We start from the raw sequence: 23,629 nt of genomic DNA, 5'->3' as shown, positions 1-23,629 counted from the left end.
AAAATTTATATATATATATATATATATATATATATATATATATATATATATATATATAATTTATATATATATAAAATCCACACCAAAAAAAAGAACCAGATTAAAATCCCACACCTACAAAAAGTAATTAATAAAGAAATCCCACAAAAATCCTCAAGCTTAAAAGAAAAAACCCTGCAATTTAAACAATTAAACTTACCCCAAACCCACCACACTTTAAGCAGAGAGAGATGACTCTGAATCTTTACCACCTTCATGGCTGTGCTAAGGAGTACAAAAACAGCCTCTGGGGAGTAAGTAGCAACTTTCTGTTTACAAGAGAAGAAACTGCAGAATAATCTATTTTCCCAAAAAACAGGAGATGAAAAAAAGATATCCCCCTAAGGCTCAGCTGCCAGGACATCAGGTACCTGACTGATAAGTGACAATGTTCTGCTAAAATACATCAAAGATAAGCTGCCACAGCCATTTCTATCTCCTCAGGGAAAAAAAACTTTGCACAGTTTGGGTTCCTCAGGCTGGAAGAAAGGTGATTTAAATAAGTTGTCCCTGAAAGACACACAAGAGATACTGGATCAGTAATTTTAAATGAGGGAAAAGGAAAGCAGTCAATGGACTGCAGGCAGGTTAAGGGCAGTTTGAACTCACAGTTTTCTGAAAATCTGACTGAAGTGGATGTTCAGACTCACTTCCAGCCAAGATGCCATTTCACACTGGAAGGAACAGGTTCCCAAACAAAAGGGACACTTGGAAGAATCCAGCAAAACCTCAACAACATAGTCAAAGTAAATCTGTGCTGCAGCATATTCCATCTCAAAATGCAGAATTCTTCATGGTCATTAAGCAAACCCCTTGCCCCTGAAACAGCCACCAAAGTGCAGAAAACTGAAAGAAAAACTCCACTTACATTTCAAACTTGTTTTTTTAATGTCTTAAAAAGGTCACAAGATTTCTTTCAATCTTATTAATAAACTTTATTTGGACAAGTAGAGAACAACTTGTATCACAACAGCTTTTAAACAACATGATTAAAGACTGCAGCACTCCAAGGAGGCTCACAGATATGTACAGTATATGAAGAAAAAAGTTGCACCTTCAGAGCTGATCATGATCAAGTTAAAAATACCTGACTTAAAGTACATGTGCTAATAAATTTCCTTTAGGTCATGACCAGCATGAAAATAATTAGGACACAGGTACTCAGCAAAGTTTTCTGCTAATGGGTACAGCAATATGCTGCATTTAAGGATTAAAATCAGATTCTAGTTTAGTGTTAGCACTGAGCCCTTAAGAGAAATCCAAATTTCTACTTTTTCCCATTTACAAACATCAAAGCTATTCCCACTTAAGGGTGTGCCCAGCTGCACACAAATCAAGTCCTTGACTGATAAAAACTTTAGGCTAATACTGGAGGTCTCAGTCCCTGTACAAACTCGCCTCTCTGGCCATCCTGCCTATCAGCTGCTACAGAAAATACTTGCTAAGTTAACTCCTCAGGAGAAACAATGCAGGTCTCTGGAAATCATCACATCCTTTCTACAATGAAAATGATCTGCCAATTCAAGTTTCATTTGTTCAGGAAGACAGAAGATTTAAGGCTTCGGTGGCAAAAATAATCCTCTGAGCAGTGTTTTCTAAAGTCAAGCTGACACAGGTATGTTTACTTTGCCTTGACTTAAAATCCCTGGTTATCAGGTTTAGATAACATCCACCTGTTAAATCTGGCAAGAAATCCCTCCTTCCAAAGAGGTTGCTCTAAATCAACCATTTTAGAAGCATTTGAGGATAGCTTAATTTTTTTTTTTAATTATAGCAACATTCAGAACTTAGTAAGTTGATGAAGCAGTGCTCATGGCATCATCTGCAATTTTGGTACTGGCAGGGTGGATGCTTGCAAAATACTTGACATCACTGTCAACATCCATTTGAAGAGCCATAATTGTTTGTTCCACAGCTTCTTGGTGAGAGCTGGCAGAATTCAGAAAATACTCTGTAAGAGAAAATGCACAAAACTTAGGGGAAGAAAGGACAGCAGATTCTTCAATGCTAAACTCAGGGTATGCTGTGAGATACAAAATTTCAGAGGACGGTGCACTCTTACAGTCCAACTGGAATATATGAGCAGACACACAAGACACTTCCAAATATATCTATGAATTCACCTTTAAAAAAATCATTCCATGTTTCACAGCACATTTGCACTAATGATGCTGTTCAAGTACAGGATTTCTCCAGCCCTTCAGTATAACAGGGTGACAAACTCCATGGCCAAAGAGGAAGGAAAAGCCTGGAAGCAACTCCAGATAAGAGAACTCGTATTTGTGACACAGGAAAGATACCATCAACCCATGGCTGTACCACTCCATTTCCCTGCCAGCCTTGCCAAGTAATTATCAGACAGAGCTAAGATAACATGAAATAAGAGTGGAAGAAGTTCCAGCATTTGACAGTTTTGATGAACAGCAGAACAAAAGGTGCACAAAAGCAGTGTAACTATCAATGGCTCACAGGAAGATTAGTTCAGATCTGAGGTTTAAAAACTCCTGAATTGATTTTCTAAATCTGCCTTTCCCAATCTATCCACTCTGCCTAATCATACACAGAACACCTCTGAAGCACAGACTACCTGTGCCTTAAGCTTATGTAGTGGCAATGCAGAATAGAGGGGCACCATCCATGAGGGGGACACAAAAACACCAATGCCACACGAGAGCAGGAACAACAGTGACATCCTTGGCACAGTTAACAGAGGATAAACCACTGCCCATTAGCTGAGCCATCTCAACTGTCTCCATATGCTTCCTCAGAGTCAGCATGCACAAGGCAGCTCCCAATATCCTAGTGCTCTCTGGGATCCTTGGCAGTCCTCAAGGCACTGCACAGTGTTGAGAGAAGTGGATGAAGTATTCCAAGCATGGGCACTCTGCTGGTTTACAAAATAGCCCAATACTTCTAATGCTCTTTTCCCTTACAGTGCTTTGGACTCCAAGCACTGCTGACTCCTCTGGTACCTGTGATGCACAGGGATGCTTTCCTAAGCACAGTCTGCAGTATGAGAACTGCATGTCTTATTTCCCTGAAGAGAATCCAGAGAAGCTTTCTTCTCACTGCTGCCATAAAATAGAAAGCTCGAACAACATCTTCTCCCCCAGTGAGAAAACAAATGCTGGTTTGCATTTCTTTTTTTTTTTTTTTTTCTAATTTTTATTACACAGAACATCAACTTTGTTTTTTTAACTAGACAAAGGACACTGTTTAACAAGTTGCTTACTTGTGCTTTCTGATGGCACCTCTATGAAGTAGCTCACTCATGGAAAATGAGTGAAAAACCAAAAAGAGTGAAAAAACCAAAAGAACAGGCTGGCATATAAGCAAGAACTCATTTCCTCAGCATTACACAGCAGCAGGTCAGATATCACAACACAGTCATGGCTTTATGTCAGCCAAGGCAATATCTCACACCAAAGAGATGGTAAAAACAACCCACATCTGATGGTGTTTCTTCTTTCCCAGCTGAATTAAAGAAAACTGAGGGACAAAAAACCCCATGCAGTCAGCCCATTGCAACTCCTTCTGCCACTTACCTTTCTCCAAAAGGGTTTGCTTCAATGTTTTTGCGAGCAGGACTCGAACATTTGGAACCTTGTCAGATGCCAAGTGTAGTAAATGTGGCAACAGATGCTCAGCAAACTGGTCCATGGGCAGGCAGTCATCTTCAATGACAGTCTGGCAGGAACACAGAGGCCATTTCATTAAATTTCAGCACAGGGAGGATGAAATCTCAACACAAAATCACAGGTAACAGATCTTATACCTTAATCGCACCTATGCAGTAGGTAATGCCCACAAAATTTTAACATACAGTACAGCACTTTCTAGCACAAACCCAGACACAATGAAACAAACTAGAGTTGAGGAAATTCAGGCTCAGTTAGAAGCCTGCTTTATTTTATATAAAATCTGGAACTCCCTTTTCCCCTGCTTTTTTTTTTTTTTTTTAATCACTGTACCACTTGAAAACAGGTGAGAAAAACAGACGACCTTTTCAATCCTTCTCACAATTAATTTAGTCTTGTTTAAACTAGATACTATGTTGAGAGAAAAATGGTTCATCTCAATAAACCTCTCTTACACCAGAACATGTTTCTCTAAATAAGCTCAAAGCTCACATTTCTCCAAACACTTAAAAGAACTGTCCACCTGGGCAGCAGCCATGGTGGCTCCCAGTCTGCATCTCTGCTACACCTCCAAATTTGGCCATTTCCTTGGGATCTCAGCTTGTTTCAACTCCTGTTTGTTTTGCTGAGAATGCATCGGTTTTGACCAAGCTGGCTAAAGAGGAACAGGCAGCACCTACTTTATTTCTAAAAATTTATTATACAAATCTCACTTCATGCTGAGCAACAAAGCAGTTTCCCAACTCAGAGATTATTTTGCTACATTTGTGTTTTATATTTAATATCAGATTTGATGACCTGGTGCTAATAAGCTGAGCTAAAGATGCATTCAAGCTCATCTATGGAGAAACAGAGAAAAAAACAGCCAGGAAATTATTCCCTTGGAAACAAAGTTCTCAAATATTCACCAATATAGTGTCAGTAGACAGGTGGAGAGTTCCAGTCCCCTTAGTTCAGATCACCAACGCTCCTCAAACAGAAACAAAACCAAACAAACAACAAACAAACAAACCAACCTCCCCAAAACCCCCAGAATATAAATGAAGACATTTCACCTGGCAAATAAAGACAAAAGTCTGACGACCAGACCATTTGTGGCATCTACAGAACTTTTCAACAAGTTCATTCATGAGGTCCACCACGAACGTTGGTGTTGAAGCCATGTACAGCTTTTTTACCATTTCACTAACCTTGAAGAAATGAGAACAAAAAAAAGGTAAATACAAAAGTGACTCCTGACCACCACCCCTAAGAAATCTGACATCCTAAACTGGTTTAGATTGCTTTACCAGCCTGTAGGAGATCCAGCGGACAGAGGACACTTTGTCTGAACAGAGGGTGAAACCAAGAGGCCGCAGGTAGTCATAGATGTCCCTGGCACTGTACAGGTCCAGAAGCAAAATCAGCTGCCTACAGGATAGAAGAAGAACCAAAGAGAGTACATCACAGTCAGAAAAAAGGCAGCTTACTGAGTACCATCATTTATATGGCAATACTTATCAATATGCAGTGTGGTCATAATGAAGTTACTGGGAAGCACAAAATCTTCTGTTTTTCAGTGCCATCACCTTGACTGTGGGTCTCTTGCAAATATTAAAACTGCCACTTATTCACAATAATGACAATACAACTAATGTGAATTTTTAAGCAAGGGGGACATGTAGAGGAGAAGGACCATCTACTATCAAAAATGAAATTAAGAATATCACTGCAAAACATCTATTATCTGATTTTCACATTTTTAAATATCCACATAAATAAAAAAAAATCATTTAGAAAACCACATACTCAGCCAGCTCAGCACGGAAACGCCAGTTCCTAGTGTTATCAGTCACCAGGAATTCCTGAAGCTGATAAAGATACTCTCGTCTTTTGTCAACATGAAGAAGCTGTAACAGTAAATACAAACTTACATAAAGAACTGCAGGCTACTATCAGCAGATAGAACAAGAGCTTTAAATGTAACTAATGAAACACTTTTTTATTTAAAAAAACCTTAAATCTTTAACAATAGTGTTGCTTTCTTGGACTGTAATGCTTAAGACTGTAAAATCACATGGACCACTACTGCAAGGAAAATGTGATGAAGAAAGGAGGCGTAAACAGAAAAGATAGTTTTAGAATTTCTGTCTCTCAGCTTCAGAAATGAGGCACTTACAGTGAAACTTCTCCAGAAATTTGACAAGTAAGTTGTGTAGGCAGATTAGATCCCTCAAAAAAACAAAAAAAAAATTCCCCCAACCCGTTCATATACTGAATAAACATGAAAAAAGTTCTTCAGAAAAAAAAAAAAAGTAGAAGTAACACAGATCTCCTGCAACATATATTCCAGTATTCAACAGATATCTGCAGAGGTTCCCAGAGTTACATGGGTGTTATGCTAAAAAGGCAGGTGCATGCAAAGAAACAAAGCAAAATCTGTCACTGCACTTGATCAGAGCTGAACACAGACATACCTTCAGGAAGTCATGCAAGTGCTTAAGCACACCTATCCTCACTTCATCTAGGTCCTTCAAGAAGCCATTGAAGACAGGAACCAAATCTCCAGCTGTAAGCTGGTCTCCAAGGATGACAGCAAGTTCATGGATAGAAAACGCCAGCGTCCGCCGAACCTTCCACTGCAACATCAGTAAATCAGTGTGATTGATCCAAAGTGCTCCATGGAACCTGAGGGTCTGTATCCGAGCCAGACTCCCAGCAAATTCCACTACTTACAAATATCTTTACAGTGTGCCTCATGTAACAACTGAAAATTGCACTGGAAATTTTAAATTTAAAAAAGGAAAATGGAAGAGAAGACAAATGATAAGGTATCATTTCTTCCACCTGAGTACCAACGAACTATTCAAATATAAGTCATCAAAATATTTTAATCTTCTAGGTGCTAGGAAGCAAAATAGTATTCCTGACATCAGTGCTCTTGCACACATTACTTTTTGCTTTAAATTCTTTTGCATAAATTAGTTTCATGCTACCACTCTCTTGTTCTGTTTTTAATATTAAATGAGTAAGATATATATCCACAATATTTTAGCTGGGATATTTTAGCTTCCATAATAGGTAAAGCTTCTTCCAGCTTGGTCCCAGCAGCCTAAGGACCAGTGGAGTTTTTCAAATACCCTAAATTGAGGGCACATTGTTTTATTTGAGTAATTATTTCAAGTAAGCATTTTAAAAATAAAATAGTGTTTATTCTTTAGCCAGCACTTTCCAATTAGCATGGGCAGTGTTCCGTTGCCCTTTTGGTGATCCAATCTTAATTCAGATTAGACTGGTGATAAATCCTGGACACTTTTGAACACAGGGTAATTTGTTTTTACTTGTGTTTTAAATTTATTAGCTGGTTGTTTTTAATGGCTGTAAAGGAGCCTGGAAAACATGAGCAACAGGCATGTATAAAATTACTCACTATGCATCACTGAGAACTGCTGCTCTGACAGAGCAAGCAGCAAGTTCAAGAGAGGTGAAACAGTCTGAGAATATTTTAAAAAATAAAAAGAGCATCTCCAAAAAAGGAAATAAAGGAGGTCTGGGAAACAACTGTAAACTAACAGCAAATTGCAAAAGGCTCCTTACCACCTGACAACAAGGAAAATGTTGCTATTTCCAGGATTTGCTTTTAAAGCAGCAGTGCTGCTGCATGGTGATAGCAATGTTATTCCTGTATGACTAACTGGATGTGGCACCAAGGCCTGGTGTGAGGCTGACTCACTGAGCTCCAGACATGCCTGCAGGGACACGTCTGCTCACACAGCAGCACGGCCCAAATTCTCAAACCTAGGAGACTCCCAGACACTGTCATAAGATCTCAAGCATGCACAGAAATCAGAAACCTCTCCTCATTGTCCTACTGGAGATCCATCTCCCACTCTAACCAGTCCATTTCTTTACTACCTGAGCACCACACACCCCTGGATTCCTCTGAAACAACCACTGCACCTTCATTCCTTATAGGGTAACACCAGCAATGGAAGGCTCTGTGTAGAAAGCACAGCAGCCTAACACCCAATAAACAAGCGAAACCACTAGAGAGGTTCCAACTAGTCTTTGCCACATCACAGGATTTCAGAGTGTCCACTGCTCCAGCTCACCTGCATGTCAGATGCCAGAGTCTCGTAGGTGTCTTTCAGACAGTGCCAGTTCTGCCTGCCCAGGGTCAGTGCCACGCCGGGCAGGCTGTAGGCGCAGTGCTTGGCAATCTCGGTGTCCACTGTTTGTGCGCGGGACGGATCAGTCATGGACAAGTACTGATCCAGCAAGGCTTGAGGTACAACATCCTGCAGCAACAGAAAGGCAGAGCAGCCACACTGTTTTCATTTACTCCTCATAAGGCTCCCTGTAATTCCAGGGCACATTTTTTTCCCCACTTTTTTTTCCCCAGAACTATAAAGTATTATTTAATTACAATGTCTTAATAAAGGCACAACTGTTTTGTATCTGCAAAGTTCCACCAAAAGGCTCCAAAGAAACAATAACATGACTGGGCGCTACCTGAAAATAAACAGATCAACATAAGAGAGAAGCAAGTGGATCAGTCTTCTTAGGGAGCCCAGGAAATGGAAAGACTGTATTCTACCTTTCTGCAAACATTCAGATTCATGTGAGTTGCAAATTGACCATTTTATGTCATCCATAAAGACAGAAGGAACAACAAACGTGACTTGCTCAAAAAACCTGTCCTAAATCTCTCAAAATCTTGAGAAGGTGGAGAGAAGAAAACTAAATTAAAATGCCTTGGGGAGGCAGGGAAGGGGAGGGAGCAGAGTACAGTGTGTTCAGTATTGCTTCCAAACTCCTTGAACAGTCAATAGGGAGGAAGAGGCTTCTCCAGGCACAAAGAGATCCCTGATGAAGACCAATCCCTTCTGTCCACTGAGGAAATAAAGCATCTGAACCAAAATTCCCTGAAAATCTCTCAGTGCAGGCATCACTACTGCTTTTGCTTCAGCTGTGCCAGGGACTGACTCTATTAAGGAGTGCACAAGAGCTGTTTCCTAACACAGCTCAACTGACAAGAACAAGCAAGGGCTGAGGTTTCCACTCAAGGAATCACACTGATGCACTGTGGCAACGTAATACTGGACTATGGAACAGCAAACATTCAATTCCTTTTGGAAAAAAATACCAGAGGCAGTTCCAGCTTAATGCAACACTCTCAAAACTGTTCTGCAAAAAGCTATCAAGGGGTGGGGGTGGTTTCTCTCAAAACATGCAATTAAAAAAACATCCCATTTCCTCAATAATCTAATTCCCAGCATGGTTTCCATAGAAAACTAAACCAAATGAAACAGAACCTAAAGATCTATGACAACTGTTATCTCATGTCAAAATAATATTGTCATCTCTCATGCATAAATGTAACAGAAGCAACTGCTAAATGAAGCCATTAACTCTGGAAACAAGGAGTATTTTAAAACTGCTTAATTAAAAGGTATTTAATAGAAACTATATTATGTCAGAAATCACTGAATGAAAAAAGGGCATAAAGGAAATCCCTATACACATTTAATAAATTTCACTTATCTGCAACATATAAGAAAACCAGAAGTCACTGTCATTTACCTGTACTTTGGATTTTCTTTCTTCTTCAGGGCTGAAACTACTGTTAGTACTCAAATCTGAATCATTATGAATATAGTGAAGTGTAGAATCCATACTCTTTGAAAAAAAAAGAAAATAAAAGGTCACACAAAACACACTCTAAGATTAAACAAAGAAGAAATACCAGCATCAAGAAGTGCTTTCCTTGCCTCCAAGTCTATTTCTTAGATTAGAGGAATACATATTTTAATATCAAATACAATTTTGCTGCAGCCCAAAATCAAAAGGTCCGCAAGACAAATCTGCTTTCAATTTCAAACAGAAGCTCCTCTTACTCTGCTCCATTTTGGTTCCTATGAAATGAAAATCACAGGAGAGGAGTACCTCTGAGACTGCATTAAGGAAAATATAACCAACATATGGGTCCCACTGCTTCTCCCCAAATGGAAAATGAGAAAACACCTGCAGGTGATTTTGCTGGATTTGTTGCTTTGGATTTGTGCTAGAAAAAGGTCAAAACAAAGCCACCCTCACACTGAAGAGTAGAACCTGATGAGACTCATGCTGTTGCACCCTTCCTGGGGGTGATTATTCTATAATCTTCTCTGGGTAAGCTTCACCTTATGAAACTGTGTCCTACTTGGCCTCAGCTGCTGGCAAGAGTCATCACCTCTCTCAGCAGTCCAATTAAAATAATTTTCAGCAATCATTTTGGCACCCTGGCTAGACATCTGGGCCTTGAGGATAAGGGCTGAGATGCTGTTTGAGAACAGTGCAGAGGTGTGATGGGCTGCAATGAACTGTGCTGCTGGTGGGTGCAGCACCGAGGCTTTGGTTACAAGTGCAGCTCCCCAAATACAGTGGGCTTCATGTAAAAAAAAACCCATGAATTTTAAGCAATATGTGATGAGTATCTGAAAAGCAGATCAGGCTTTTTGTGGTGGAACAGGACAAAGACATTTTTACTAGATTTGAGCCAAGGTATATATCTATTCACATATGCTACAGGGGGAGCTCCTAGGATCAACACAAACAAGAAGAATATGCCTACTTCCACCAGCTGTTCAGATCATTTTGACAATGAGAAATTTCCAGCAAACTACAAACTTCTTCTAAAAAAAGCCTCCAGGATACAATCTGTCTTCCTTGGTTTGACTTCAGACAGTTGCTTTTTCCTTCTCCATGAGCTGCTTTCATCTGAGCACTGGGCTGTAATTTTAGCTGCTGAGGTATAATTACAGGTGATAAAGAATAGGCAGAGCTGTGAGACAATTGCTTATCTCTGGCACAGCAGTCCATGTCACCTGTCAGGCTTAGGAAGCAGTAGCATGAAGGTAGTAAAGAGCCAAGGAAAGAACAGATTTGCAAGCAGCACCATAACTGTGTCCAGCAGCACACAGCTTCAACTATAAAACCTCCAGAGGCTCTGAAAACTACCTGTGCAGGATTTTTAGCTTGACAGTCAATTCCTCCTTCACTCTTTTTTAGCTTTTTGTCTGTTTGGGGATTTTTTTTCCCCCCTGAAAAAGAGATTATTTTCAGCATTGCCAGTCACCAGCTTTGATGTCTTGCAAATCAAGGAATTCTGAGGCAGCCAGCACACCCTAGCCACAGTGCTTTCCATGAGTTGTCAGTTTGCATGGGACCCAGAGGTTAGTAATCCATTCTGTTACAATAAAAATGAAAGGACTCCATCTTACATTCTCTGCTACCTCAGTTACAAAAGCTTAAGCTTAAAAAAAATCATACTTTATGGATTGAAGTAAGTCAAACAACTGAATATAATGGAGGGTGTCACAGATGGGAATGCTTTTACCCAGCCACTTTAAAAGTCAAATATGCATTTCAGAGAGGAAGAGCTTCAGTAGAGAAGAACGAAAGCCATCAGTCAGTATTTAGGCTATGCAGTATCTCTATCCCTGAAAATGAAGTTCCATCTGTACTTCTTCCATGCACACACCAAACTGAGCATTGCAGAGAGCCTGGATATGAAAATTCAGCAGGGTTCAGCCTGAGAGCTTCTTGTGTACCAAATGCAAAATCTTTGTCAAGGCCTTACAGGTCTCTGAGTTAAGCTTCCCTTGGCTGTGTAACAAGAGCTCCGGGGTTGTGCTCCCAGGATCTCTGCTCTGTGCCAAGGGCTGCACACCAGGACAGGTGGTGCTGGTGTTTCCTGACAGGGCAACTGGCCCAAACAAAGAAGAAGCCAGTGTCAGGGGTCCATCTCCTCCTGGCATCCATCCTGTTCTTAGAGAGAGCCAGACAGGAGTGGGAAGGTTTTAGCCCAGTTTCTTTTCTTCCTCTACCTCAAAATAAAAACAGACTCCAGTATTCATCCCCTTATCAAACCTTATAGAGAACATACAACCTGAAGAAAATAAAAACAGTGCCTCTTGAGAAAAAATAAACAGCTACCCTCAACAAGCAACCTTCATCATGTCCCAAAAATCTTACTGGTCCATTCTACTACACCATTTATTTTCATTTGAATAGAGAATCTCTTTCTAACATGCAGCATTAACTCCTTCATGAGCCAATACAGCTGCCAAAGAACAAGCAAACTGTGGTTTTGCTTAATGGTCTAGGTGCACAACTGTGAAGGCTGCATTCAAATACAAAATGCTGGACAGTTTGATTTCTCTCAAATGTCCAGTACCCCATTGACACACTGCTATGCTGAGACTTAAAAAACCCAAGAAAAGACAAGAAGAAAAAAATCAGCACAACAACAAAACCCCCATTAAACTAAAAAACCTGAACAACCACCTGTGAAAATCAGGTCTCTTCACTGCTAGGGGCAACAGGCTACCTGCTCAACAGCTTGATCACAGCTTGATTGCCAGAATTCTAGGTCACCTCTATAATATCCACTCACTTGTAAAACGAGGACTTGACTCAGTGCCAGTAACAAACAAGAACTGACAGATTAAGAGCATCCTTTTAAAGCATAAAGCTGAAAGATGTAAAATCAACATATACCAGCTATGTGACTGGTTCTTAAATTTTCTGTCAGCACTATACTCTGTATACAAAAACATAAAATGCAGGACAGGTCCCTCAAAACACCCTCCACCCCCCAAAATTCTTAAGAATAGAAGCTAAATGTATGCTGTTATCTTAGGTTAGCATTAGAAAGAAAAGATCCCATAATAAAAAAAAGCATATTGAGCCTGACATAAAGGAATTGGGGGCAGGCTGGTGTTTTTGAAACAAACCACATCTGTAGAGTTAAATTAGGATTGTGTATTATCAGCAGTATCCAAGTAAATGTCACATTCCTGAACTCCTCATATGTTTTTGGTCTAGATGGTAACCGAACAGCTTAGAGAAAAAGTTAATTAAATGTCATCAAGAAACACTGCCCTAACTAAAGAAGGATAAAAATGTTTGCACTGAACTGATATTAACTTCTAGACATTTCAAAGATGTTTGTCAAAATTTCATCTGGAAAACACAATTTCAGTAGTATGATTCAACAAATCACTTGCTCTGGTTTTATGGAGCCTATTTTGGATCCATTGTTTTCTGCAACAGCAACAGCATTTAATACCATCTGAGCCTGTGGCATTATATGCAGTGAATGCAGTGAGTTTGGCCTGACACAGCAAAAAACAGATAAGAGGATCAAATGCCAGAACTACAGTCAGGCAGGCAATGGAGACAGGGATGAAGAAGTAAGTGCAAAAAACTTCAAGATGTTCCTGATTGCTAGAGTAACTTTCTCTTTCAGCAGTCCACACAACATCCCAATTGCAAGTCCTCAACTTCTCTGATGCAGACCAGCAAACCACAATAAATCAATTCAACAGAGAGCAAAGGGAGCAAAGTATCTCCTTCTCAAGATTCAGGGAAGGGCACTGGAGAAGAAGATTCACTCATTATCAGCAGGGGCTCTGTTTTAAGAAAGGCAATTTCACATTAATAAAATGTCGGAGCATTTAAACATCTTCAAATGTAACAGTCACAACAGAGATTTTAACTAACAGTTTCAAGAATTTAGATGGACAAGCACAGAACTGACAAAAACAAAGGCACCCAACACAACTCATTTTATTTTAGTAGCTAGCACTTCAGTACCATCCAACAAAAGGGAAAAAAGTATAAAGCATTTGGTTGCAACCCTAACATGAATGCAAATTACAGCTCTGTTACTGGAGCCCTGGAAATCCTAATGGGAAAAAAATAAAAGTACAAAACTCTTTCTTACCTCAACAGTGTCACCAATTAAAGGCACAATATCACCCAGTATAGGCTTAAAACTTTGCTGGTCATTGATGGTTAGTTCAGTCTGTGAATCTGCTCCCTTGCCAACACTAGCCATTGTCTCTTCTTGTGGATCCAAACTGGATGCTCTGAGTGCAGCAGACAACACCTCCACTTGTGCTGCAGTACATGAAATAGAAATACATGAGAGGCTAAACTGCAATAAAACTTTGAGCAAGTCCACAGATCAACTTTTAGACAGAGACTAATTAACTGAATGACGGCAGGAAAGACCACAGGAAAGGTACCAACTCAAGATGATTAGCTGTTGGCAAATCCCAAACTAGGGACCAACTAAGTGCTAGATTAACATCCCTATCTCTTCCTAGGGTACTCAACCAAACCACAGTTCAGTGAAATTTCTACCTAAAGCTAAAATAAATAAACAAACAAACAAACAAACAAATCCCATAACCTAAGAGGAATATGGAGACGGCTGTTATAGCAGGATTGGTTCTTCAACAATTTTAGTAAATATTAATGGTGCAAACACTTTTTTGGGGGGCAGAACAGCCCATGAATATTCAGTTACAGACTGGGCCATTTATGGGATGTGAGACTAAGAGAAAGAGGGACAAAGTAATTAAAATAAAGATTGAGAACACGTTTAGGAATGCACAAAGGATTTCAGTTCTGAGAGGCTGTTTCTCCCTCTATACATGTTCATTAAATTCTTACATTTTAAAAGCAACTCTGAAGCAAGATCTATATAGAAAGATGCCAGATCTGATACTTCAGCCTCCTTGGATCCTCCAAACAAATAAGAAGGTTGTGCTGTCTGATGTTCTCTCACTCATTAAAGAAGGCATTAGCACTTCATACACTGTTACCCACTCTTTTGGAAAAGATCCAAAGATTCAGTTCTGAGGCTGCTCTGCTTTCCATCCCTCTGTTTACTGCCAATTAGAAAAAGCTTTGTTGAGCAATGCTCCTTGGATATAGCCTGACCTGAGATCAGGTATCAGAGGCAATCTCAGCTGCAAGTGACACACAATTCAATGCAGATTAATCTACCCTGCCACTCTCCTCCTCCACTTCTTTCCAAGAAGGCAAGGAGGAATAATCTCCTCACTTATTAAATTTACTCAGCCATGCAAAGATCTATTCCTCATAGATTTTGTCTCTTCCAAGGTTTCTTAGATGTTCACTGTGAAATTACATGACAAACCATATGCTTGCTTTTAATCTCATATTGCCATACTAAACTACAGAATTCTCAATTTCTCCCTCTAGCTTTTTGAATATGGTTGTTAACAAGAACTAAACAAAGAAAGTTGGACTCATCTGTAGATACATGTGAAATGCAACTGTTACAAGAAACAAAAATTGTTAACTCAGCAAAATCTTATATCAGAAGCCTTAGCAAAATCTAGCAAAAACTGCAAAACACACTGTGGGTTTCACTGGTTTGTTTGTAGAGTCAGATGAGCAGGAATAAGACAATTCTTTACAACATGCAATTCTAAATCTCTGTGTCCAATTTCTGATAAAATAACCCAAAGATATTCTTGCTGTATTACTGCATTTCTCAAAAAGAAATAGGAAAGACACATTGTTAAAAACTTAAAAGTATAACCAACATTATACTAATACTTCCACTATAAAACATGTGAAATCCACAGTTTAAATATATACAATATATACTATAATTTACATAGAAATATATAAAAATAATGAATTTTACCATTTTTAATATTAATAAGAGACTGCTACAACCTTACTTTTCAAGTATTACTTCACTGACAATAAACTTATGTACTTTAAGACCCTTTAAGACTATTTGAGAATAAAAAAGATCAAGATTAATAAATTTCTCCAAAACTTAAATGTTAAATAAATCACCCTCAAAAACAGGCAAAAAATAGGTGGCTATGCTAGGGCAATAAATGTCTGGCTTATTTTCAAACTATTTTCATTTTGAGAAATCAAGCAAGAAAATTAAAAATCATTTTATTCTGCTGCACATTAAGGTGACATTTTTCTTTCATGAGTGACAACTTAATGAAAAATATGCATTTCTCTCACCTTCACTTAAAAGTCCAGAAAGCTTGCCCTGACTAGGTAAATATATACTGCTTCAACACTGTTTATATATTTTCTGAAAAATCCACACAGAGCTCCAAAGATTACTTCTAGTAACAAAAGTATCTACAGCAGTAATTGGGAATTTTCCCAGACCCATTCCCCACCCATGCCCTGCTGTCAGTCTGCACACCTGGGACCACCCTTGCTTAGGGGCTTAACAGGGTGGAGACAACACCAATGCTGGTTTCTTCTCCCTGCCCGAGAAGAAACATGACAAAAATGTGCATTTCCTCAGCTTCTGTCAATTCTACAATGTCAAGATATGGGCATGAAGGAGAAGTCAAACTCCCAAGAATTTCACTGACTGGCAAGTGCCCTCTTTCTTTCACTCCTTATTCATGGCTTCAGTGCTGCCATTCATGGAAAGGTGGATGACCTGAAGTCCACAAACATCTTAAGGTTCTAGCTGAAAGAAGAGCCAAGCATTGCTGCTGCTCTTCATCTCTCATGAAGACATTTCCTACTGACATGAGACAGGCAATGGTTTTCAGAAAATCATTTGAAATTCAAGTAAAAGATAAGGCTCCTATTTCACGAGGGACAGAGAAATGCTTCAATAAGGGAATCTGCTGGATAGCCAGCTTTCACAACTACCATCAGTAAAAACTGGAGTGTAAAGGTCAGTTTTGCACACAGCACAGAACTCAGGTAACTGCATTGCTCAGATAAAGTCAATGCTCACTACATCTTAGACCATGAATTAACTCATTCTCCACCTTTTACTTCAGGTGAGATGTATTTTTAAACAAGAAAGTATTTAGCCTTGGCTACTGTACCTGCATCCTAAAATAACTGGTACAATCTGTAAAATCTAAACCACATTTTATCTGGTCGTACTGAATTTCCTGGTTTTGAGGAGTCTCTGTCCTTTCAATAAACCTTACTGTTGTTTTCTGTTTCTCCTAATGTTCCACTAGAAGACATTGATGTTTCTTTTTTTTTCCTTTTTCCTTTCTTTCTTCTAAATGAGCTACCTTCCTTACCCTCACTTCTTACTCAGAGGCAAAAGCTATGGGCTGCAGTAATAGGTATAGAGATGAAGTAACTGAAACATCAGAACAGAGTTTCTTTTCCACTTACTCCTCACCTGTTCCATTGACAACATACTTTAGACTTTTACTGCAGGCAGTGCCAGTAACCTAGCTTATAAACATAGTTCTTTTAAGGGAATGGGATCAGTAGACCCCACATTTGGGCTGGTTTGTCCCTGTTAGGTCTCATTCTGGCAAAGCAGCTATAACTGGCTTAAGCCACAGCTAGCCTCAGTAGCCTGCAAGTCAGGCTTCCTCTATTCCCCCAAGTAATATTAAGGAAAGCTGACATTACATGATTTAGCCTTTTCTATACAGAACCTAAGATAAAGCCAGTTGAAGAAAGTGTCTGTGGAAAGAAAAATAAATAAAAACATCTGAGGAAAGAAAACAATCTTTGAAAGAAGTGAAGAAAGCAACAGCCTCAAGGAACTGGAAAAATGTGACCTGAAAAAAGACCCTGTGGTAATTTTTAAAAAGCTGGCATATTCACAGGAACGTGCAGGTTCCCATCTCCCAGTCTGAGACCTTCCAGATGTCTGGCCAGTGGATTGGAAAGGTCCTTTTAACATTACTGGGATTACAATACCAGTGCTTCACTTTGCACAACCCCTGTAGATCTGCTAGCCAGCAGTTTGACTGTGAGAAGACAGGCTGTCTATCTCAGTTGCTGACTGCTCAACCACCTATTACTCACTCAGATTTATTACTCTGGCAATAAAGCAGTTCTGGAAGGAAAGCCTCAAGGTAAAGAGTGAGATTCAGGTGAAGCAGTTTGTCCTTTTTTGAGAATGAGATTAGGGAAAAAAATATTCTACGATGGTTATTCTATGGATTTCTGTTAAAAAAAATGTTTTTGCTGGAGATCTCATCAGTCTCCATGCCTTGAAGCAGAATCTAAAGCTTGAAACAGAAACTGCCCTACTGAGGTGCACTGCAGAAAACCCCAAACAAACCAATACTACCACCCTCAAAAAAAAAACCAAAAACCAACACAAAACACCAAACCAAAACTGCTTAACCATGACCAGTGTGTATGCAAACGGTAAACTCTTAGTGTTTGGCATCCAAGATATCTGGAAGATGGAGATATGCACTGAACATGCCATAGTCTAGGCTGCACGACCTGGTGATGACTTTCCTTCGACTCTTCCCATTGGCAGGGCACATTCAGGTACTCCTCAGATAAAAACTGAGTTATTCTTTCTCAATACTTCTACTATAATGATGCAAGCAGGTGAGGGGAGAAGCAACTCACACAACAGAGAAGGGTGTAGTGAGATGTGAAGTAGAGGAATGCCAAACCCAGTAAGAAAGAAACGAAAATAAAAAAGGAAATAGGAGAGGGAATACATGTGGAGAGAAGGGGACAGGGATACAAAAGCAGAGTAGCTGCTAGGGATGAACAGAGAGTGCAAAGCAGAGGGTGGGTGGAAGGAAGGAAGAACAACAACAAAAAGAAAACCACTGAGAAAACCTCAACAAAACTGTGTTTTTCTGACTCAGAAAGAATCATTGCTTGAACTTCAATACCAAATTTCCACATGTGCCTGAGCTGTCAGGGACTGGCTCAGAAACCAACTCGCAAAATACGAATCATCAACCTCTCTGACTGAACAGTGAAGAACAGCACCTTACTGCCATCACTAGATATTCTGCAGAGTCAAATAATAAAAATTCAGTGTGATCTTAAGAAACTTCAAAAACCCTGTGCCATTATGGTTCCACACAACAGGAATTCATTTTCTTCTCTTCCTCATAAATTCTTAAAATGTTTTAAAAAAAGAAAAAACACAACAAACAATGAAAAACCCGTGTCAAGAGAAGGCTGCTGAATTTGCACAGTCAAGCATGGAGAGGCAAGGTACAGCCAAAGTCATCTGAACAACTTAATCTTATTGACACATGCAAAACATCATACACTACAGTCTCATTCCCAAACCACACTTCATCACTTCATCTTGTCATGCCTTCAGGATGCTTGGCCAATTTGCTACAGAAGCCAGAAGATGTGTACCCATGGAAGCTCTCCAGTATGGCAGGCCTCCACTTACCCACCACAGAGAACACAGCATCTTCCACTCCCATCCCTTGGCTGGGAATGCAGCAATAAAGACAGGAGCACAGCATGGAAGCAGGAGTCCAGGACTTAGGTGACAGCAAGCCAATGAAGAAAATAAGTGCAAGAAAAAGATCACAGGGATTTAAAAAGAAATAAAGAAAGGAAAAAAACCCTCCTAGCTTGCACAGTCATTGCTGTCAAAGCAAAGCCTACTCACACTACAAGACTCAAAAACATAATGGCCAGCTTTGCAGAGAGGGGAAGTGCAGGCAGGGAAAGAGCTATGGACCATTTGGGACCAGAGCTGTTTGGCATACATCTGTTAGCCATGTATATTGGAGACAATCTGTGAAATTAGGTAGTTTCATAAAATTTCTATGAAAACAAATTAAGATAAGCTTTTGACTGAATATTTATGCCATCATTTTGTAACAACAGTTTGAGATTATACTGCTACGAGCAAAGAGACAGTCAGGGCTCTGATCTTTTAGGTTACCCCCAGAGCAAGCCTACCTTTTGTCACAATTTAGGAAGTGCAAGATTCAAAACACAGGCATTAAGTCAGCTCCTCAAAGACTAAAGTCTGAATATCTACCACTTCTATGTGTGCCACAGTGTGTGAGACAAGCATGCAAAATTAATTCTACTTGCACTTTGCACAAAATTAAACTTGCAATGTTACTAAATCAAAACAGGTATGTTGTTAAATTCCAGCTTCTCAAGTATTTAGACCAAGTAATGAGAGTACAGGCAAGAGGGAGAAGAGTAGATTTAGGAGGAGTGTTTAATGGGGCTTCACTGCACAGCCTTGATCAAGTCAGAGCGGGGAAATCCATGGTATTGACAACCTAGTAACAGTTTTCCTCTACTGAAATGCACAAATGTTGGTCAACAACTCCGCAGAAAACCTCCTGACACTGGCAAGAGAACTACAAACAAACAAACAAAAAGAATTCCAAAAACCTGCTCTGAAACAAGACATGAACACACATGATAAACAAACTCGTAACACAGGACAACTCTGGATGTATAACTACATGCTTACATGAACCACTGTAATTTATGTGTTAAGGTATGTTCTCTAACTATAGACAGAACACTTTAACAAAATAAACCTTAACAGCAGTGCAAGCTTCTGCAGTTGGCTTCAGAGATGGGTTATATGAAGACTGAAGTCATTAGCAAGGGTGAAATTTTTTTCTTACCTCTCTCCTTAGTGCCCAAAGCACTCCTAAAGCAAAGTTTTATCTGCTGACTTCACAAGCGATTAAATAAAAGTACAAAATGGATTTAAGAAAAGTTATTAGCATATCAACCTACTAACAATAAAAACCAGTTGAAAGCAGTATCAGTTTATCCTAAAATGTTTTTTCCCAACTTGCCCCTTCTTTTCCTCATATTTTTTCTGGTATTGAGGCATGCTTCCCCCCTAGAGATCCTTCATCTCCAAAATAACATGGCTTCTTCCTTAGGGGTAGCTCCAAACTTTCTAATTGTGACACCTGAGCCCGATGTGCCTCAGAATTTATTCAGCATATGAATACCAAGAAAAACCTATTTCCAGTAAATATATGTAGAAGAGCCAAGTCCTTTTAGCTCAGGAGGTGTCTCTGAAGTCTTGCCCTACCACCTCATCATACTTATGAAAACCTTCTCCATTCTTCAAGAGCTTTTAAAATGGAGAATGTGTGCTCACTTCAAGAACTCAGCTTGCATCAATTATCAGCCTGATCCGACAAACTTGTCTCATTACAGCTGCCAACAAGTGACTGCAGTAACAAAGCCCTTGCGGAAAAAAAGGAGACTATTTCATCCAAAATCAAACATATTTTGTGTATAAAGAAAACCATTATTCACAGTGATAATTTAAAAAAACACCCTCTTAATTTGCCTTATTTTGCATGTATGCTAATTAAAGTTGCTTATCAACAGCTTATGCCTTTCAACCATCTATTTGATTATAATGTCAAAACAGGCAGTCAGAACTTCATACTGCTAGCTGCATACACATTCAGTTTATAAAAGGAATTCTACTCCTTTTAAACATCTTTAAACAAATGCAAATTCCCTTTTAGTTCACTATCAATTTTCCTCAATCTCTTTGAGGTCCAGAAGCAAACAGTACTTCTGACTTTTAAAACAACTAAGATGTTGAAGCCCAAACTGCTGAAGCAACACATGCATATCTCCACACATTAAAAATGCTTCAGTTTTTTTACCATACCTTTAACATCTGGATCATCTATATGGGGTTCCAAATTTTCTATCATTTCTTCTAATTCTTTCCTTGTTGCCATAGGAATGCTTGGAGACACTGGCATAGTGAGTTGCTGAATTTCTCTATCGAGTTTTATATCAGAAGTCTGCTGAAGCTCAAAGTCAATATCTATTTCAGGAAGTGGAGTCCTCCAGAAATGGAAAGAGTTGTATAACTCCTGCTCTGAAAGAGAGGTTTCCTGTGGAATCAGCCCAGCCTCCTGCAGATCTGTTGTACAGCAGTGAGAACTTCGCTCGTTCTCATCCGCCATTTCCCCACAAGATTCTGAAGGCAAAGTGCAATGTAAGGATGATTCAGTCTGGAAATCACTTTCCCCCTTGGAGTTATTCGACACTGTAATTTGATCTTCCATAACATTTTCAAGTTTCGTTGCAAAATCATCACTATCATCACTATGTGAAGACAGATCCTCTGTCCTGTTGTGCTCTTCATCTGTTGTGACATCTTCTGTGGTCCTGACTTGTTCACTGTTGAGTGACAAAGAAAATGGACATTAAAAAAACCAAAATAGACATGTTATGCTCTTGAAAATTCACACGCTTGCTGTCAACTTGTTATCTGTCAAAGCAAGTTTACTTACACTGTAACAAAACACAAATCATACAATCACAGATGGGTCAAGGTTGGAAGGGACCTCTAAAAGCCACCTGGGCCAACCTCCTTGTTCAAGTAGGGAAAACCAGAACCAGCTGCCCAGGACCTGTGTCCACACAGGTTTTGAGTATTTCAGAGGATGGATACTCCACATCCATGGACAACATTTGCCAGTGCTTAGTCATCCTTACAGTAAAAAAAGAAGTGGGTTTTGATGCTCAGAGGGGATCTCCTGTGTTTGAGGTTGTGGCCATTGACTCTGGTCCTGCCACTGGGCTTCACTGAAGAGAGCCCAGCTTCTTCCTCTTTTCACTCTGCCCTTAGGTATTTATGAACATTGGTAAGACCCCCCCAGTGAGCCCTCTCTTCTCCAGTCTGAAGCCCCAGCTCTCTTAGACTCTCCTCACAGGAGAGATTCTACAGTCTGTCATTCTGTGGCCCTTCACTGCACTCTCTCCAGTGTGTCCAGGTCTCCCTCTGGATGGCAGCATGACCCTGTGGGTGAAGCAGCCACTCCTCCCTCCCAGTTCTGTGTCACCAGCAGACCTGCTGAGGCTGCACCCTGCTCCACCATTCAGATCACTAAAGAGGATGTTAAACAGGACTGGACCCAACAGTGACTCCTCTCATACATGATCAGTTAGTTACCGTCACTACTTCACGCAATTACCTGCGTGCTGCTGATCAGTGCCCGTGGGCCCAGCCAGGCAGGCACTCCTCAGTCCACCTCACTATCTCCTTATCCAACCCAAACTTCAGCAGCTTTTCCATAAGGATCTTACAGGACACCATGTCAAAAGCCTTCCTGAAATCCAGGTGCAGTACACACTGCTCCCCCTTGTCTATCAAGTCAGTCATCTCAACAGAGAACACCCTAATTCTATCACCACAGAAAATGCTAATTCTGGTCTACAAAGATGAGAAGATCCAAATCTTTCCATTTACCAAATACTCAATTTATCCAGGAAAGTTAGATTTTTAAAGGTGCAGTTCGTGTAGAAGAAGGACAAGGAGGTAAAAATAACTTGTAGATGTAGCAAATTTACCTGTTTTCCTGTGCAGAATCACCATCTTCTGGGTTTTTACCATCTTCTTCTTTAAAGTACTGGCCACTGCTGGATGGATTAGCAAAAGTTGATATGAAAGGCCCCAGAGACTGAAAAGCTGCTTGGCGAACCTAGTGGAAAGGGTCCAAGGTGAAAAACAAAATTATATATATAAATCTTGCTGTCCTATAGATCATAAAATGCCTGCTACAGGAATTGAAAGGGTCATAAGCCTACTAAGGAAATCAAGAGCAGAGGCTCTTATCTGGAAAGAATCAGCCAGATGTATACAGACTGCCAAGTTTAGAAAAAATTTTAAGAAAAATGAAAAAGCAGGGTGAAACAGTACAATCACAGGTAACCAAACTAATAGGCTTATTCCCCAGAACCAAAGGAGGAAGAATCTGTTTAGATAATAGAAACAGGTAAATTTGAGAGCTCAGATCAGAATATTAAGAACTTGAAAGGAAAAAAATAATGTACAGTAAACAAAAATTTCCCTTTCATGAATTTTAATGATAAGCATATTTCTTTCCCTTTCCTATTTAGCTCTGCTGTGCATTTGCTCTTCCTTTCACCTATTATTTATTCTTCTCTTCTCAACAATTCTCTATATCAATTTTTATTATTTGGACTACAACTTGCATGACCTTCCAAGACCCCAAGCTCACGCTTCTGTGCAGATATCCTTGGCTCTTGGAAGTAGTCTGCTCAGTAACAAACTTAAGGTTTAGAGTAAATCTTTAAGATCTACAAATAATAAGAATTATAAAAATAATTAAAAAAACCCAAACAAACAAAAAACCAACCCAACCCTTCCCCAAACAACAACAACAAAAAAAATTCCACCCGACCCCCCCCCCAAAAAAACCCCAATCACTTAAGAAACAATAAAAATTGTATTAATAAAAAATTTCCCAACACCAACATCCAAAACACACACAAAACCAATCAGCCTCCAAACCAACCACAAATTCCACCTCCCCTCCCCCCAAAAATGTCATGGCAGTAGAAAACCTGAAGTACATCATAATTAATTTTCCAGTTCCGTT

At 39.6% G+C, this 23,629-nt stretch overlaps 1 protein-coding gene across 7 annotated transcripts in view; it reads right to left on the bottom strand.

Annotated features, from left to right (window-relative positions):
- Positions 1-903: 903 nt before the first annotated feature.
- The window catches only part of PPP4R1 (protein phosphatase 4 regulatory subunit 1), a 65,402-nt gene continuing 42,676 nt past the window's right edge, over positions 904-23,629 (bottom strand). For all 7 annotated transcript variants that reach the window (XM_079300132.1, XM_079300129.1, XM_079300131.1 and 4 more), the window contains 11 exons: positions 22,578-22,708; positions 20,884-21,404; positions 13,426-13,601; positions 9,240-9,335; positions 7,769-7,954; positions 6,134-6,295; positions 5,466-5,566; positions 4,967-5,087; positions 4,733-4,867; positions 3,585-3,726; positions 904-1,990 (listed from right to left, as the gene is read on the bottom strand). In XM_079300132.1, coding sequence (XP_079156258.1) covers positions 1,827-1,990; positions 3,585-3,726; positions 4,733-4,867; positions 4,967-5,087; positions 5,466-5,566; positions 6,134-6,295; positions 7,769-7,954; positions 9,240-9,335; positions 13,426-13,601; positions 20,884-21,404; positions 22,578-22,708 — 1,935 coding nt within the window. In that variant the 3' untranslated portion in view covers positions 904-1,826. The remainder of the gene's footprint in view (positions 1,991-3,584; positions 3,727-4,732; positions 4,868-4,966; positions 5,088-5,465; positions 5,567-6,133; positions 6,296-7,768; positions 7,955-9,239; positions 9,336-13,425; positions 13,602-20,883; positions 21,405-22,577; positions 22,709-23,629) is intronic.

The sequence above is a fragment of the Erithacus rubecula genome (assembly GCF_903797595.1).
Source record: "Erithacus rubecula genome assembly, chromosome: 3".
NCBI lineage: Eukaryota > Metazoa > Chordata > Aves > Passeriformes > Muscicapidae > Erithacus > Erithacus rubecula.
Note: the sequence above shows the minus strand (reverse complement) of the source record. Positions and strands in the feature narration are given on the sequence as shown.